Below are 16,048 nucleotides of genomic sequence, written 5' to 3'. Positions count from 1 at the left end.
CCATTTTGGATCAAGTTGACTTTTGTTGACTTTTGCATGATAATCTCGAGCATTAGGATTGTGATACACTATGACTTGACCTAAATTGTTAGACAGATATTAACCAATATATATATATATATATATATATATATATATATATATATATATATATATATATATATATATATATATATATATAATTATAATTAATATAGGTTCGTGAATCCGAGGTTAAATCTGCACTTGTTCAGTGCCTTCATTTGCATTATTGCTACAAAATACAGTATTGTGAGTTTCATTTGCTCCCTTTTTAAATGCTTTTTGCAATATATATTTTTGGGACTGAGAACACATGCACTGCTTTTATAAATGTTTGACGAAATAGACACAAGTACTTGAAACTACATTCTATGTTTGAATTATTATACCGGATATCACCCTTTTTAGCTTGGTAGCCTAAAAATTTGGGAACAGACCCCCAAATTGACGCGAATCCTGAAGATAGATCTATGAATTTTGACACGTTCCTTCCGGGTTACGGATGCTTTTGTACTTCAATTTTATATACAGATGAGTGTACCTGTATATTTGGGGATATTCTAGATGCATTTGTTAATGTCGGTTACCAGGTGTTCACTATATGAATGATTTTTGCAGATGAGTGGTCCTGCATTTAACTATGAAAATGAAATCTTGTGGTCTATTAAAATTATGGAAACGATTGATTATGATAAACTAATGAACTCACCAACCTTTTGGTTGACACTTTTAAGCATGTTTATTCTCAAGTATTAAAGAAACCTTCCGCTGTGCATTTGCTCATTTTAAATATATTACTTGGAGTCATTCATGGCATATTTCAAAAGACGTTGCATTAGAGTCGTTGAAGTCATCAAGATTATTATTAAGTCATTTATAGTTTTAATATATTGGAAAATGGTATGCATATTGTCAACTATCGTTATAATGAAAGTTGTCTTTTAAAAACGATTGCAATGTTTGTAAAATGTATCATATAGAGGTCAAATACCTCGCAATGTACCATATGTTATTGTATTCATCCTTATGAATTAGGACGAGTCGTTTCACCACCAATTTTATCCAAAAAACCATGTATCTTCTTCTCAAAATCCTGCAAATTCTTCATTAAAAATAAATTCCACTTCCAACATTAAAAACTCCTATGCCTCTAAACTCAACGATATTCACGTTGCTTGTCCTGTAGATTAGGATAAGTGTCAAGGTAAAGGTAGTTGCCGTAAATCCTGTGAAGAAATTAAATCAAGGTGCGTTTGTTCAGGTGCCATCAAAAACTTTATTCTCCAACCAAAGGCTGCGTCAGAAAACAGTGTCAAAGATAAAAAAAAATCCAAATGGATTGACGAGGTTCCCAATATTTTCGACATCTTTGATACTATTAGTGAGATTAACTATGTTGTTGGACAATCTTCTTCTTTCAAAAATGGGTTAAATGGTAAGCAACGGTTCGGGTCAAAAATATTAACTTATAAAGAAGAATTGTACAATTTTGGCGTTTTAATTGAAAATATGGAGGAAGATTATACGCCACTCAAATCGTCTAAACAATGAGGCTCGCCTCATGGAATTCCAGTGGATCGCCACAGTTTTGAGATATGGAAGGATGCAAACATAGGTGTGTTGATTTAGAAATTAATCTTCGGTTTATGAAGATGCGATAGAAAGATTGAGCTTTTTGAGTAATGAAGCACAATTTGTTGTTGGAGTTAGCGTTCTTAAAAATGCCACTTATGATACTATCCAGGTTCTTTAGGTGATATATTTGGCTTCACTCAAATTCAATTTCATTATGTCCCGGTTCAAGAAATTATGGTAGTTAAAATGGCAAAGTTCAATGATCTTTTTTCAAAGTGATGATGTGGGTTGGTATATGTCTGATGGTGCAAAATGGGTGCTTTTTGTTATAAGGTTTCCCTCTTAACAATGACTCTTTCAAGTTTGAGTTTGTCTATGAATTTCATTTGAAGTGTTATGGAAGTTTTAGTTATGGTTTGGCATGTTCAAACCCCTCAGCTTGGTTCATATTTAGAGAGGCTTATTTTCGTTCCAAGTCATTGATTAGTTTAGAGGTCAATTTGTTATTGCTAGCAAATTGCCCCTTTAGCATAGGAATTCATGTTTACAATGGGGTTTTATGGCTTCGTTCAAGTTTTGTACCGTCTTAACTTTTCATCTATTGATGAAAGGTTTCATATTTATATAATTTCCTTTTTTTTCGCCAAGAAAAAAAAAGTTAGTGGGGTGGTTAAGTAGAAGTTAATAGAGCAGTTATCATCAAAGTACATGTGCAAAAAGCATGTCTTAAAATTTAAAGATAGACTTTAGGAGTTTAGGGCTATCTTTAAAAAATTTCATCTATAGTAGTTAATATTAAAATGCTATAATGATGACATCATAAATAGTCATTTTTCTTTATTGAAAAAAATCAAAAAGAAAATAGAAAAAAATCTAACCTACTTGGATGACATCATAAATCAATTTAATTTACAAATAAAATTTAATCTTTACAATTAATTATAATTTAATTATTATGATTAAGATATAATTTAATTTTTATAATTTTAAAAAAAAAGTTCAAAAGGCATTTGTTATTAGTAATAATTATTATTAAAAATAACAAAATACTCAATTTTTAAGCAAACTTTATTATTATTATTATTATTATTATTATTATTATTATTATTATTATTATTATTATTATAATTATTATTATAATATTAATATTAATATTCAAATATGGATTCTCTTTACGGGATTAATTACATTACATATGTATGCGAAAATTCATTTTGTAAAAACAACGACAAGTTCCTTAGTCAGAATCCGTGGTTTTACGAGTCATTAAACTAAACGACTTTAGCATTTACATTCACTTAATTCCTAAAACATATCATTAAACTATTTTGTTTAATCAAACCCGTGATTCCACGGGTCATTTCACTAGTAAGATTAATATTAATATTTATAATTATAATCTATATATATCTAAAAATTGACTTCTATTGTCATAAATTAGGGTATTTAATCAACATAGTTACCCCAAATTTTTTACCCATTTGCTGCAATTAACCACATGGTAAATGAGAGTTAATTAAAAAAAAGGTAAATTTGTTACGTTTCAAATTTTTGGGTCAGCAGCCACATATGTACGTAGTCAAAGCACCCAATATCTGTTTAAAGTCAATGTGTTGTGGTAATTTATTTAACATATTTAAAACCGAAAAGGCAACCGCTTCCTTCCCTATTTTGAAAACGCACGTCGTTCAGGCTCTAACCCATAAATTTGCCAGGCTCCTGTATAACCGCCACAATCAACCTTCAACCATAATGACATGATCGGACGCCGGAAGGTTACCCCATACCTTCATCGGTATCGACGAATCCTTTTCTTTCGACATGCATGCAATTGAAGGTAAGCTTCCGGCCAAATCCGTAGCTTCCGGCCAAATCGGTTAGTGTCTGTTCAGATTCATGAAAGACGTGATCATACATTATTTAATTCGTTAAATAATTGGGTTTTATATGTTTAATTAAATCTCAGATCTGTAACTCCCTATAATTGATTTCGGAATTTGCTCAAAATGCCCTTTCGTTTTCGTAATTAAATAACAATTTTCAGTTTAGGTCATGGTTTCATGTTTCATGTATGTGTATAAATGGGTAGCCTCTACAGTAGTATGATTACAAAAAGCAAGAACAATCCATCTTGGATTATTATACATTATACAAAAACAACTGACATTGCAATGGAACTACCTATTGAAAACAACATGGCACAGGGTGGTCAACGAACGTATGTTTATCTTCATGAATTGCAGCTAGGTGAAGATGCCGTTGTTAAGGTCATGATCTGCAGGACATGGGATACGCATTCGGCGTACGACAAATACCTCAGCACGGATTTTATAGCTTCAGATGAGAAGGTGCAAAATTCCCCTTACATTTGGTTTTTGAATTTCTGTGTAATTTAAGTTACGTATATGTATATGATGTTTAATACTGAAGTTGTGTATGGGATGTACATACATACATTGTGGTTGAGTGCATTTGGTATTGCATAATCTTCTACTCCTTTAAAATAGATACATATATCATAATTGAGATACCTTTTTGTGTGTTGGGTTTTTTTGAATGAATGCATCCTTCTTTAGACATAAAGGTCAATAGTGTGTGCATCTTTCTCTTTCTGAATGTAGTTGACCACTATATAGTGGATGCAAGCACAATGAATCCCTTTGTTTGTAATTGAAAAGTTTGTAAAAAACTGTGTAATATATATGCATATTATGAATTGGACCCATGTTTTCTAAATTTGTCCCTTTGTATATTTTATGCTGATGTGGTTTTTTTAAATGAATCCAACCTCCTTTACACATATATATCAAAAGTGGCTGCATCTTTTTCTTTCTAAATTTAATTCACCCCTGTATAGTACATGCATACACAATGAACCTCTTTATTTGTAGTCGATAAGTTTGTAAAAACTGTATGACATCTATAGATATTAGGAATTGGACCCATGTTTTGTAAATTTGGTCCTCCGTATATTTTATACAAGTCTTTGTATGACTTCAGCCTTCTTTACACATATATATCAAAACTTTCAGCATCTTTTCCTTCCTAAATTTAATTCTCCCCTGTATAGAGCCTGCATACACAATGAATATCTTTATTTGTAGTTGATAAGTGTGTCAACACTGTATAACATATCTATATATTAGGAATTGGACCCATGCTTTGTGAATTGGCTCCTTTGTATATTTTATCCAATTCTTTGTACACTTACACCTCTATATATGTATGCATATACATATTTAGAGTTGATGCCCACAAATGAAGCCTCTGCATTCGTAGATGTTGATTTTTTGGTCACCGTATAATCATATATACACCTTCGTATATTTTATGCTGGTGTGGTTTATTTAAATGAATTCATCATTCTTTTGACATAGATGATAATACTTTATGCACCTTTTGGCTTCTGAATTTAGTACACCCTCCTATAGTTCATGCATATTTTCTACAATTCTTTGTTGACTTACACCTCTCTATATGTATGCATATAAATATTTAGACTTCCTGGCCACACATACATGCTCTTCATTTGTAGTTGTTGATGCATATTAGTAATCAGAATGCTCACATATTGACCCCCAGTTTCCTGCCAATGATTTAATTTCTTGGATGTTGTACAGGGAGGCGTGATTCAGTTGACCGCCAAAAGCACTGTTGCACATTGCTTTATACCTAGGCTCAAGGAAGGTTCAGTGTATTTGCTCAAGAATTTCGAGGTCGTTCCCAATAGAGACAGTTACCGTATATTGAGGGACAACAAGTTCTTGATTCAGTTGCAGGGGTCTACCTTTTTGAGGAGGCAGCAGTCGGCCGGTACAACGGGCTACATCCGACACCCTTTCGCCTGCATTCCATTTGAATCCTTGGAAGCAACTGACGGGAAATATTTGATTGGTAGGGTTTCTTAAAAATTTACATTCCATTTCTGTTTATGTCAAAGTGCTTATACAAGATACCCCTACTAACTTCTGAATTTTAGATGTCGTTGGATGCGTGTTGAATGTGGGAACGCCACAGAACCCAAAAAAAGGAACGCCCACTCTAGAATTTGAACTAGCGAACGAACGGTACACGGGCCATGTGACTGCCTATTTGGCTTCTGCGAACTTAATTCTTAGGTATCATCTAAAAACTTTTATGTTGAGCCTCCCTCTTTGTTAACAGGGATCAGCGGATCAGGGTGACATTGTGGGGAAACTTGGGCTCTTATTTCCTAGGTCGGAAACCTGCGACAAACACACGCTACTGCATCATTTTAAGCTCAGTCTCTGTGAAACAAAACTACTATGGTATGCTTTATCACTTCCGTCAATGGCCCCCCGACTAATATCATGTTCATTAACAACTACTATTACCCTCCCTTTACAGGTACAAAGGCTTTGTCAAGCACATCATCGACCATGATTATGGATGACACGCAAATACCCGATCTCAGTGATTTCATCAACAAAATCAGGTATATGTGGTTTCATTTGTTACCAACAAATGTGCATAGTTGACCTAAAACTGGTATTAAAGAGCAAGGGAAATTTCGACAGCGGCGTTGAGTTTTCGGACACTCAGGAAGATTTATGTTCCGGGCGCCATTTTCCACCACCCAAAGAAGGGACACTCGCTGATCTCCTGGCGCTGGTCCGTAAAGGGAAAAACAGTGCGGTAAGTACACTCCAATAGAAAATGTGTTTTCATGTTATCACCAACAGGGGTTTCCCATCACATAATACCACTAACTGCTGCGGTTAAATTTTAGGGTGACGTTTTCAAGTGTAAAATTGAACTGGTTAACATCCGCATGAACAAGGGGTGGCATTACACAACCTGCAGTATATGTAAAGCGAAAAAAGGGATCACGAGGAAGTTTTGTGGCTACTATTGTGAATCTTGCGCCAAAATTGTGCCTGAGCCGATTACCAGGTATTTATTGTCTATACTTATATGTGGGTTCCAAACTCCAACCATCTATCTCATTTGTTTGACCTTTCACTGAGGCCTGTCTGATACATGCCCGCTATACATTCCCAGGTTCCGAGTACAATGCGATGTCCGAGACGCGACTGCTGAGACCATGGTTGTTTTCTTTGATGAAACCGCGGAACAGCTGACTCAGACAACCGCGCCCGTTCTGTTGGCTGAACAAGATGAGGTATGTTTAACAAGTTTTGTCGCGTACGTTTGTTTGCGCATGCTAACAGTTCATGCTTATATCCATCTAGGAAACCTGCACAACCGTTTTGCCGAATGTGCTTGCAAACCTCTTGGGAACCACACAGGTCGTGTTGATAAAGACTAGCTCTTACTATGAACACGGAACGTTTGAAAGCTTCAATTGTATAAAGGTGTACTTGGATGACCCAGTTCCCGAAACCCCACCCTATGGATGTGACGAGGACGTCACCGTACCTACAGTTGCTGAACCAGTTACTCACACTAATATCTCCCCATCGTCCGCCTCAAAAGGGCTGAAACGCGAGATTGATATCCCTACACCAGCAAAGGACTTGGAACGTCTGAACCGCCGGAGGTAACCTATTACCCAGCCTACTTATATAGAAATATGGAATCATATATACAAGGGCAGACACCCGTTGTATAATGCTCCCATTATTATCAATTGTGAAGCCCACGCTTAAACACATCGTTGTCATGAAATACAGGTTCATAGTTACTACGTCTGATTCGGATGATGACCAGCCCCCTGCAGCAACAAATGTTGAAGAGAAGGAAATGAAGAAGAATGCATAAAAAGGAGCCGCATAATTAAAATAAAGAGCTCAACTTAATGAGTTATAATTTCAGTCTTTTATCTTTGTAAGCACATTTTTCGATCTCCTACCGCTGTTGGCGTGTTTAGCCAACATGAATAAACTTTGTCCCCCATGTTTTTGGGCATTTATAATAAAGTCTATGTTTCCGTTATTCGTCATGCTTTAAAGGTATTATAACCATGTCGGTTTTTATGGGTTTGCATTATATGGTTGTGTTGCTGTTATTACCCGATTCCCATTTAGTGGAGAATACAGTTACCATACAACCCTCCAAATTTAGGATGTGAGTACCTTTGTATGCATTCTGACCCGATTGAATTCACCGTATGCACTATTCTTAAATTGCATGCCACTATTATCTGGGCTTGGTATAAGGGCCTGCTGCAATATTTTTTAAGTTATGGTAACTGGTAACTTACATAAACGAAAATAGACTTGAATTAGAGGCAGTTGATTTATGTACTTGCATGAATGTTTACTATGCATGATTCGTTTACACTGTATACAATCGTATTTAGGTGTACCATGTTTACTTCACTTTTGTACAACGCCGACTCGAGCTCCTAGCATATAATACCTGCCCAAATAGTATTTTGCCTTATATTTCCCAGGTGACCGGTCCTCATAAATGCCAGGAATACAAACATGGAAAGGGTGACTCATAAATGGCAGGATGAGTATCATTAAAATAGTACATCGGAATCCTTTGCCTAAATTAGGCATCCAAGGAGGTAGAATTGTCAAGTATGCGTTGTAGTCCATACATATATGAAGTGTAATCATGCCTATTTTCCTACTTAACTATCCATGGCCATTATAGTAATTAAATTATCGACTGTTAGAGGATGTATTGCATCAGGAGTCATGATAAATTTAAGCGCATACCCACAGTTACATTTAGTGTGAATCTATGGATTAGATAACATAAATATAATCCTCTCATGTTCCCCTTCTCCAACCCTTGGTTTTCTGTAAACCCCCTGCATTACTTAGCCACATCATATTAAATGTTTAGGGATAAGTGAAAAGCCACAAGGAAAGGAAAAGCTTGTAAACTGTCTACTCACATTTATTTGTTGCTATACATAAATACTACTTTCTCTCATTATAACCCAATTTCTCGAATGACCTGCACTTAGGTTTGGCTCCCCTATGCACAGATGTCTCCAGGTATGTTTTACATTCATAGCACGTTATATCAAATTTTAGCACATCCTATACATACCAATGCTTATCCTCCTCCCTTTTTGTAATCACCAGATTCCATCCTTCATCTCACACATTCAGGATTTCCCAAGTGTGGGCTGTCAATATACACATCAATAAAGACAGGAGCTGTTGGAAAACCACAGCCGTATTGTGTTCTAAAGTTAACTCAAGGATGTAGCAGCAATTCAGGTTTTCACTAAATCCTGTAAAAAAAACCCTGATTTGCACCTAATTTTGTTACACATATTAACCTTACGATACATTTGCTTATGATCATACTTTAAATCATAAAAAAACATTTTTATGCGTTCGTGCCTCTGCATTTTCCTGTAGGGAATAAGAGTATATCCGTGTAATGTTAAGAAACATTTGTATAATATATCGGGTAATATATGCTTTATATTATTCATAGTACAAATTTGTGGTTGTATTTACATAGACACAGGCTGGTACGTATACCCAAGCCCAGGAGTTTGCCTAGCTTACATTCTTTAATTAACACAATATGATTTAACGTTACTACGTTAACACAAACTTTACCAGATATATAAGTTGTTGCTTTTTCCAGGTAAAGCCACTGCCGGCGAAGCACCACTGACCTTCTCCACTATTCTGCACCATTCATTGATTTTAGAAACCATCAAGACCCAGCTACATGGCCAAAGTCAGACTTTTGTTGGCCTTAAGTACATTGAACTGACTAACCATGTCAAATCTGGAAAGTATTTATCCATTTCATCAATGCACTCATTGTTTGTCCATGGTATTAAAGTCTCTCATCAGACAATCGTGGCTGTGACACACTGGCCCATTACTTTTGATACATTTATTTTCAATGTAGCGAACCAAACAGACGACAGTGCAACCCTATCGTTCTCCAGGATCCTACAGCATTCACTCATTATAGAATCGATGGAGACAAACATGCATGGTCGGGAGCAGACGTTTGTGGGTTTGAAAATTATGCCGCCCCCTGCGTTTCCGAAACCTGGTAAACTTACAATTAACTCTCACCTAAAGGTGTTTGCTAAGCGAAAGTGTAAGGACATAACTTTTATATTGTGTTCTCATGCAAGAATTGATAAGAAAAGTATTCTGATTTTATATTTTTTTTAAACCATGTTTCCTAGGATGCCCATAGTGTCATGATTTTTATTTTGTCTAGCAGTGTTGATGGTCAAGATTTGTCATATTTGAAGTAGCTCCCTAACTAACTGTTTATCCATCGTTCTCATACATGGTGAACTAGAACAACTAAGATTTGTTTTTGGATATTCGACCCGCTTAGGCTTTCCCAGCTGACCGTTTAAATTGTTTCGAGTTGTTAAACGTTGTTTTACTGCTTTCACTAAATTTATCATCGAACACGTACACTTTATTTTACTCAGGCAAACTCGGCAAAGAATATACAAGTTATAAAAAGCGCAACCCGCATATTGCCTACACGTCTTCAGGTAACTTCTATGCCCAACAGGAACTCCACCAATAACCAATTATTTTAAACATAAACTAAAGTGGTTAAATTATTTATGGTAACCACCCATACAGGTCAAAGTGCATTTTTCATTAAACCATCATGGCCAACTAATTACTCTATTTGCAGGTACACAGGTCTCTTACCATAACCAAGGCGCACCAACCTTTAAGTGTATGTATTGCAATGCAAGTATGTGGTATGAAGAGCGTAGTAACAAACCCAATACCACAAAGACACCAACGTTCTCACTATGCTGTCAAAACGGAAAACTCCTCCTACCAAAGCTACAGGAAGCCCCAACATTGCTGAAATCATTATTAGACTACATAACTACTTCGACGGCTAAATTTCGCGAGCAAATCCGGGTGTATAACAGCATGTTTTCCTTCACATCATTTGGCGAAAAAATTGATCACTCAGTCAACCGTGGCTGAGGCCCTTACACATTTAGAATAAGCGGCCAAACATACCATAAAATTGGTTCACTTTTGCCAGAGGAGGGAAGCCAGCCCAGATACGCACAACTGTATTTTTTTGACACAGAAAATGAAACAAGGAACCGCATGTCTGCCTTTGTTAGTCCCGAAACACGACAACCGTTAGATGAACACTTAACCACGAGTCTGATCAACATGTTGAATGACCACAGTGCCGTTGCACAAGCGTTTCGGATGGCACGAGATTGGGCAACTAATAACATATCGTCAAATTTTGAACTCAGGTTGCTTGCTAGGGTAACACATACCCGACAATATAACACACCCACTGTAGCGGAAGTAGCAGCATTGATAACAAGCGATTTTGGGCAATGTACAACCTCACGTGATATCATTGTCAAAAAAAAAATTCACCCCCGAAAAGGATATCAGAACTACACCAACTGTATATGGCATTACAATACCCTTTATTATTTCCCTATGGGGAAACAGGGTATCACGAAGAAATCCCGTACAGTAATAATAACGGAAGACGGAAAACTATTAGAGGGTTTGTCACCATGTGTGAGTTCTATTGTTATATGATTCAACAACGTGAAAATGAGGGCACCACCTTGCTAAGAGGTGGACGATTATTTCAGCAATATTTAGTCGACGCGTTCACAGCCATCGAAGAACAACGGCTTAAATGGCTAAGGAATCATCAAAACGAGTTACGCCTTGATCTATACAATAACGTTTGTGATGCTGTGACACGAGGAGACACGAAAGCCACCTCAATAGGAAAACGTATCATCCTCCCATCTTCACACACAGGGAGCCCGCGGTATATGGTCCAGAACTACCAAGATGCGATGGCTCTTTGCCGAGAATTTGATAACCCTGACTTATTCATTACCTTCACCTCCAACCCTAAATGGCCAGAAATCGACGCCATGCTATCCTATATAGAAGGTCAACGCGCACCAGATCGACCCGACATTGTTGCACGCGTCTTCAAACAAAAGCTTGATTGCATAATGACTGACATAATGAAGAAACACATTTTTGGCACAACGGAAGCAGGTATCTTTTAGACACTTTTAAACTTCCCATTATAGGGCCATTTCCTTCTTATCGTGGACACTATTGTCAAAGTGGCGTCAAAATAACTGTTTCTGTTACCCTACCTCTATGTTATCATTTAAATACCTGTTAAAACATAAAAAAATTAAATAAATATCTGTAAATACAAAGACCCATATTAAAATACATAGCAGCAACCTACTAATAATTATAGGTATTACCCTGTTGACCAATTTAAGTATTAAGTTCTTAGTCAATAACCCTGTAGATAATTAAACTACTTGCAGACCCTATGACATGTTTCACTCAAACACTATATGGGCTCATTTTGCAATTAACCATGGTTTCCTGATAAAAACCTATTGTTTCCTTCAGGTATACATATAATCGAGTTTCAAAAACGCGGGCTTCCTCATGTACATATGCTGATTTGGTTAACTCGTGACTGCAAATGCAAGAGTCCATCAGACATCGATGACCTCATATCCGCTGAGATCCCATCTAAGACTGACGACCCAGAAGGGTACAAAGCCGTTAGTGAATACATGTTACATGGACCATGTGGTGGAAACAACATGGATGCACCCTGTATTATTGAAAGAAAATGTTCAAAACATTTCCCTAAACCGTATTACGCAGAGACAACAATAGATGAGGATGGATACGCAAACTACCGCCGAAGGAAAAATGGCGAAACGGTTACTAAAGCCAAAACTACACTTGACAATAGCTTTGTTGTCCCTTACAACAGATACCTCCTACTAAAATACAACGCACACATAAATGTAGAATGGTGCAATAGATCTCGGGCTATCAAGTATTTATTTAAATACTTAAACAAAGGCCCTGACTGAGCAACAATTGTTATACAGGAAAATTTAACTCAGATAGAAAACTCCTCAGTAGAAAAGATTGTTGAAGTAGACGAAATAAAAAATTATTTGGATTGTCGTTACCTGTCTCCATGTGAGGCCGTTTGGAGAATGTTTTCGTTCGACATCCACTTTTCTCAGCCATCCGTGATAAAGCTGTCATATCATTTACCAAATCAACAAGCTATTACCGTACATGATTCAGCTAACCTCCCCGCGCTTCTACATAGAGAAAGCATAAAGGAGACAATGTTCACTCAATGGTTTGAACTGAACAAGCGAGACGAGAATGCCTGACAGTTTACATACGCTAAAATCCCTATTCACTATGTATGGAACCAGGACGCAAAAGAGTGGACCCCTCGAAAACAACGGCGATGCATTGGACGGATTGTGTACTCAAACCTTGCATCGGGCGAGCGTTATTATCTCCGTATGTTGTTAAATATAGTGAAAGGTCCCCAATCATTTGAAGATATCCGTTCAGTCAATGGAATATTACTTCCCACGTTCAAAGATGCTTGCTTTGCATACGGTCTCATAAATGATGATAAGGAGTGGACAGAAGCGATAGACGAGGCAACATTATGGGCTTCTGGTTCACAGCTTCGCGATTTGTTCGTCACAATTTTGCTTTTTTGCAACGTCAGTAAACCTCTCAAACTTTGGGAACAACATTGGGAGGCCTTATCTGATGACATTCTTCGCAAGAGGCGAAAACTGTACAACTACCCGGACTTAATCCTGACTGAGACTCAGATTAAAAACTATTGCTTGGTCGAAATAGAAGCTATCTTGAATAAAAATGGTAAAAGTCTAGCGGATTACCCGGATTTGCCCCAACCTGACCAATCTCTACTAACGCATATGGATAATCGACTAATTCGAGAGGAATTAAACTACAACCTGCAGGAAATGAGAACCCTACACACCACGCTTCACAACTCTCTCACCCCAGAACAACTAGCCATTTATGAGAAGGTTATTGCAGCAGTCACACAAAAGAAGGGCGGGCTTTTTTTCCTATATGGCCCTGGTGGTACAGGAAAAACGTTTGTGTACAACACCATATTGACCAAGCTGAGATCAGAAAAGATGATCGTCCTTGCGGTAGCATCATCAGGTACGCCCATTTTTTTTAAAAAAAAGCAGCTGTGCAGGATATGTACCTCAATATTTACTACAATTAATAATTAAAAAATAGTCATTCATTATACATAAATGTCTAGCGCCTACTATTTTGGTACTGTTTACCCCCGGTTTATAATTATAAGGTTTTACCCATAACTAATCTTTCTCCCTATTTGTGTTTACACTTAGCCGTTTATTTACTATCACATTAGACATTTGTTACCCCCTTATGTACTATATTAGCCATGTATAATTATACAGATAACGTTAAACCATGCAGTTACCATTGTATTGTCGAATACATGTTTACCCTTTTATATGAAAACACATACTTTAACAATTTACATTCGCAGGAATCGCATCGTTGCTTTTACCAGGAGGCAGGACTGCTCACAGTAGATTTGTCATCCCATTAGAACTCATGGAGAATAGCACTTGCGGTATAAAACAAAAAACACACCTGGCTGATCTCATTCAGCAAGCACGGTTAATAATTTGGGACGAAGCTCCCATGACACAAAAATATGCATTTGAAGCATTGGATAAAACCTTGCGGGATATTTTAGGCACTCAAGATGAAACAAACAGAACCAGGCTCTTTGGCAGGATGCCGATTCTATTGGGAGGTGATTTTAGACAGATCTTACCGGTCATCCCCAAGGGCAAAAGACAAGAGGTGGTGCATGCGTGCATTAACCGTTCTAACCTGTGGAATCATTGTCAGCTACATACACTAACACGAATTATGCGGGTCAACGAATACGCTCCCGACGGTGCCATTGATACAAGAAAAAGGTTATTCAATAAGTGGGTGCTCGATATTGGAGATGGCAACGTCCCAGCGTCTACCCGAGACGGGGAAGATGAGGCTACATGGATAAAAATTCCCGACGAATATATTGTTGAATCAGATACCTCCCCAATTGACACTATTGTGGACACCATATTCCCAGATTTCATAGCAAACCATCAAGATGAAGACTACTTACACGAAAGGGCAATTTTAACTCCACGAAACGACGATGCAGACCAGATTAATAAACGCATGTTCAAGAAACTACAATCTCAAAGTATGACATACCAAAGCTCAGATGAAATATGCAAGGGATCAACAGATGCACTGGAGCAACACCAGGCATATCCGGTCGAGTTTTTAAATAAACTGAATTTCCCCGGCGTCCCACCGCACAAGCTAAAACTGAAGATCGGTCAACCTATAATGTTGTTACGGAATTTGTACCCCAGCGCAGGCATGTGTAACGGAACCCGGCTTATAATTACCGACTTTCAAAAATTCGTGATTCATGCCCGCATAATTACTGGCTCGCATATAGGGAATACGGTCATAATACCTAGAATAGTCTTAACCGCTACACAGTCCAAATGGCCATTTGTTCTGCAGCACATCCAGTTTCCAGTTAAACCATGCTATGCGATGACGATTAACAAGAGCCAGGGACAATCCCTAGAATTAGTGGGCCTATACTTACCAAAACCGGTCTTCAGCCATGGGCAGCTATACGTGGCAATGTCACGAGTCACTCACCAAGATGGCCTGAAAATAGTGATGGTCAATGAACTATACGACGGGTTACAGAACCATACACGAAATGTCATCTACAAGGAAACATTCACAAACCTACATCCTACTACTTAAAGGTTCATCATCACTCTCTCTAACCAATTAATTATATACTGTCCTTCATTTGCTTATAAGTTATAACATATTTATGCTATTAATTAAAAATATACAATTAATTGAAACACGGGCGATATTCGCAATAACAGCCACGGTTACTTCCTACTTTAACAATATGTACCCCTACAATTAACTGGTTCAGGTGAACTTTTGTTTCAGGCATCCCCTGCAAATGGGAACATTATAAAATAGCATACGCGCATTAATCTGGTACATTACTACTCCTCACTTTTAATTTTACAAATTATACTTTTACTATTTTGGCAGTCATGGACTTCGTTGTGTTATTTGAAACTTAATTCAAAGATATAGGATATACTCTGCTACATTCATTCAGCTCACTTTTACTTTTACAGAATATAAGGTTTCTAATTTAACAAACATGTTCTTAGTTGTCTTATTTGGCATTTGCTTCAAGTTACGCTCGCAATAAGGCTATTTGCAGCCTATATCGCTAATAAACTGTCGGTTTTAAACAGGCATACTACACACCCATAGTTCTGCGCACCTATTCTGTAACTCAATTTCATTTACCTCCCAGAAAACAGCGGCTAACCTGCCTTCAGACTCAGGTATACAATGTAGATAGGCATTACCTTTGAAAGAGATATATAAATACTAAGTTTAAGAATATAGCATACAAATTGGACTCTACTAGGTGATAACATCAAACGATCGTAATAGTTCATAGTTATTATACCAACACATGATTTACTTCAAATTTGCTATAAATGGCAGCAGCTACAGGATGTCGATATTCAACTGAAATAAAAAAGCCATTATACCCAAGCTTCCAC

At 37.1% G+C, this 16,048-nt stretch overlaps 2 protein-coding genes across 2 annotated transcripts; both read left to right on the top strand.

Moving 5' to 3' along the window:
* The first annotated feature begins 3,677 nt into the window (after nucleotides 1-3,677).
* Nucleotides 3,678-7,338, top strand: LOC139870151 (uncharacterized). Its single transcript, XM_071857997.1, has 10 exons — nucleotides 3,678-3,983; nucleotides 5,217-5,490; nucleotides 5,576-5,714; nucleotides 5,761-5,885; nucleotides 5,965-6,052; nucleotides 6,135-6,252; nucleotides 6,347-6,510; nucleotides 6,619-6,739; nucleotides 6,810-7,117; nucleotides 7,251-7,338. Exons 1-10 carry the CDS (start codon nucleotides 3,678-3,680, stop codon nucleotides 7,336-7,338), a joined length of 1,731 nt encoding a protein of 576 aa, XP_071714098.1.
* Nucleotides 7,339-8,521: 1,183 nt separating this feature from the next.
* LOC139870150 (uncharacterized) lies at nucleotides 8,522-15,209 on the top strand. The gene is made up of 10 exons (XM_071857995.1): nucleotides 8,522-8,531; nucleotides 9,139-9,561; nucleotides 9,959-10,024; nucleotides 10,119-10,173; nucleotides 10,769-10,857; nucleotides 10,977-11,549; nucleotides 11,925-12,247; nucleotides 12,422-12,613; nucleotides 12,764-13,544; nucleotides 13,906-15,209. The coding sequence occupies exons 1-10, from the start codon at nucleotides 8,522-8,524 to the stop codon at nucleotides 15,207-15,209; spliced, it is 3,816 nt and encodes a 1,271-aa protein (XP_071714096.1).
* Nucleotides 15,210-16,048: the final 839 nt, after the last annotated feature.

The sequence above is a fragment of the Rutidosis leptorrhynchoides genome, chromosome 10 (genome assembly GCF_046630445.1).
Source record: "Rutidosis leptorrhynchoides isolate AG116_Rl617_1_P2 chromosome 10, CSIRO_AGI_Rlap_v1, whole genome shotgun sequence".
Lineage (NCBI taxonomy): Eukaryota > Viridiplantae > Streptophyta > Magnoliopsida > Asterales > Asteraceae > Rutidosis > Rutidosis leptorrhynchoides.
Note: the sequence above shows the minus strand (reverse complement) of the source record. Positions and strands in the feature narration are given on the sequence as shown.

Coding starts and splice junctions, on each gene's coding strand:
- LOC139870151 (XM_071857997.1), top strand. CDS start 3,678: ATGGGTAGCCTCTACAGTAGTATGATTACAAAAAGCAAGAACAATCCA. Junction 5,886..5,964: donor TGTGAAACAAAACTACTATG/GTATGCTTTATC, acceptor CTCCCTTTACAG/GTACAAAGGCTTTGTCAAGC. Junction 7,118..7,250: donor GAACGTCTGAACCGCCGGAG/GTAACCTATTAC, acceptor CATGAAATACAG/GTTCATAGTTACTACGTCTG.
- LOC139870150 (XM_071857995.1), top strand. Junction 12,248..12,421: donor GAAGGAAAAATGGCGAAACG/GTTACTAAAGCC, acceptor ATTGTTATACAG/GAAAATTTAACTCAGATAGA. Junction 12,614..12,763: donor CAAATCAACAAGCTATTACC/GTACATGATTCA, acceptor GTATGGAACCAG/GACGCAAAAGAGTGGACCCC.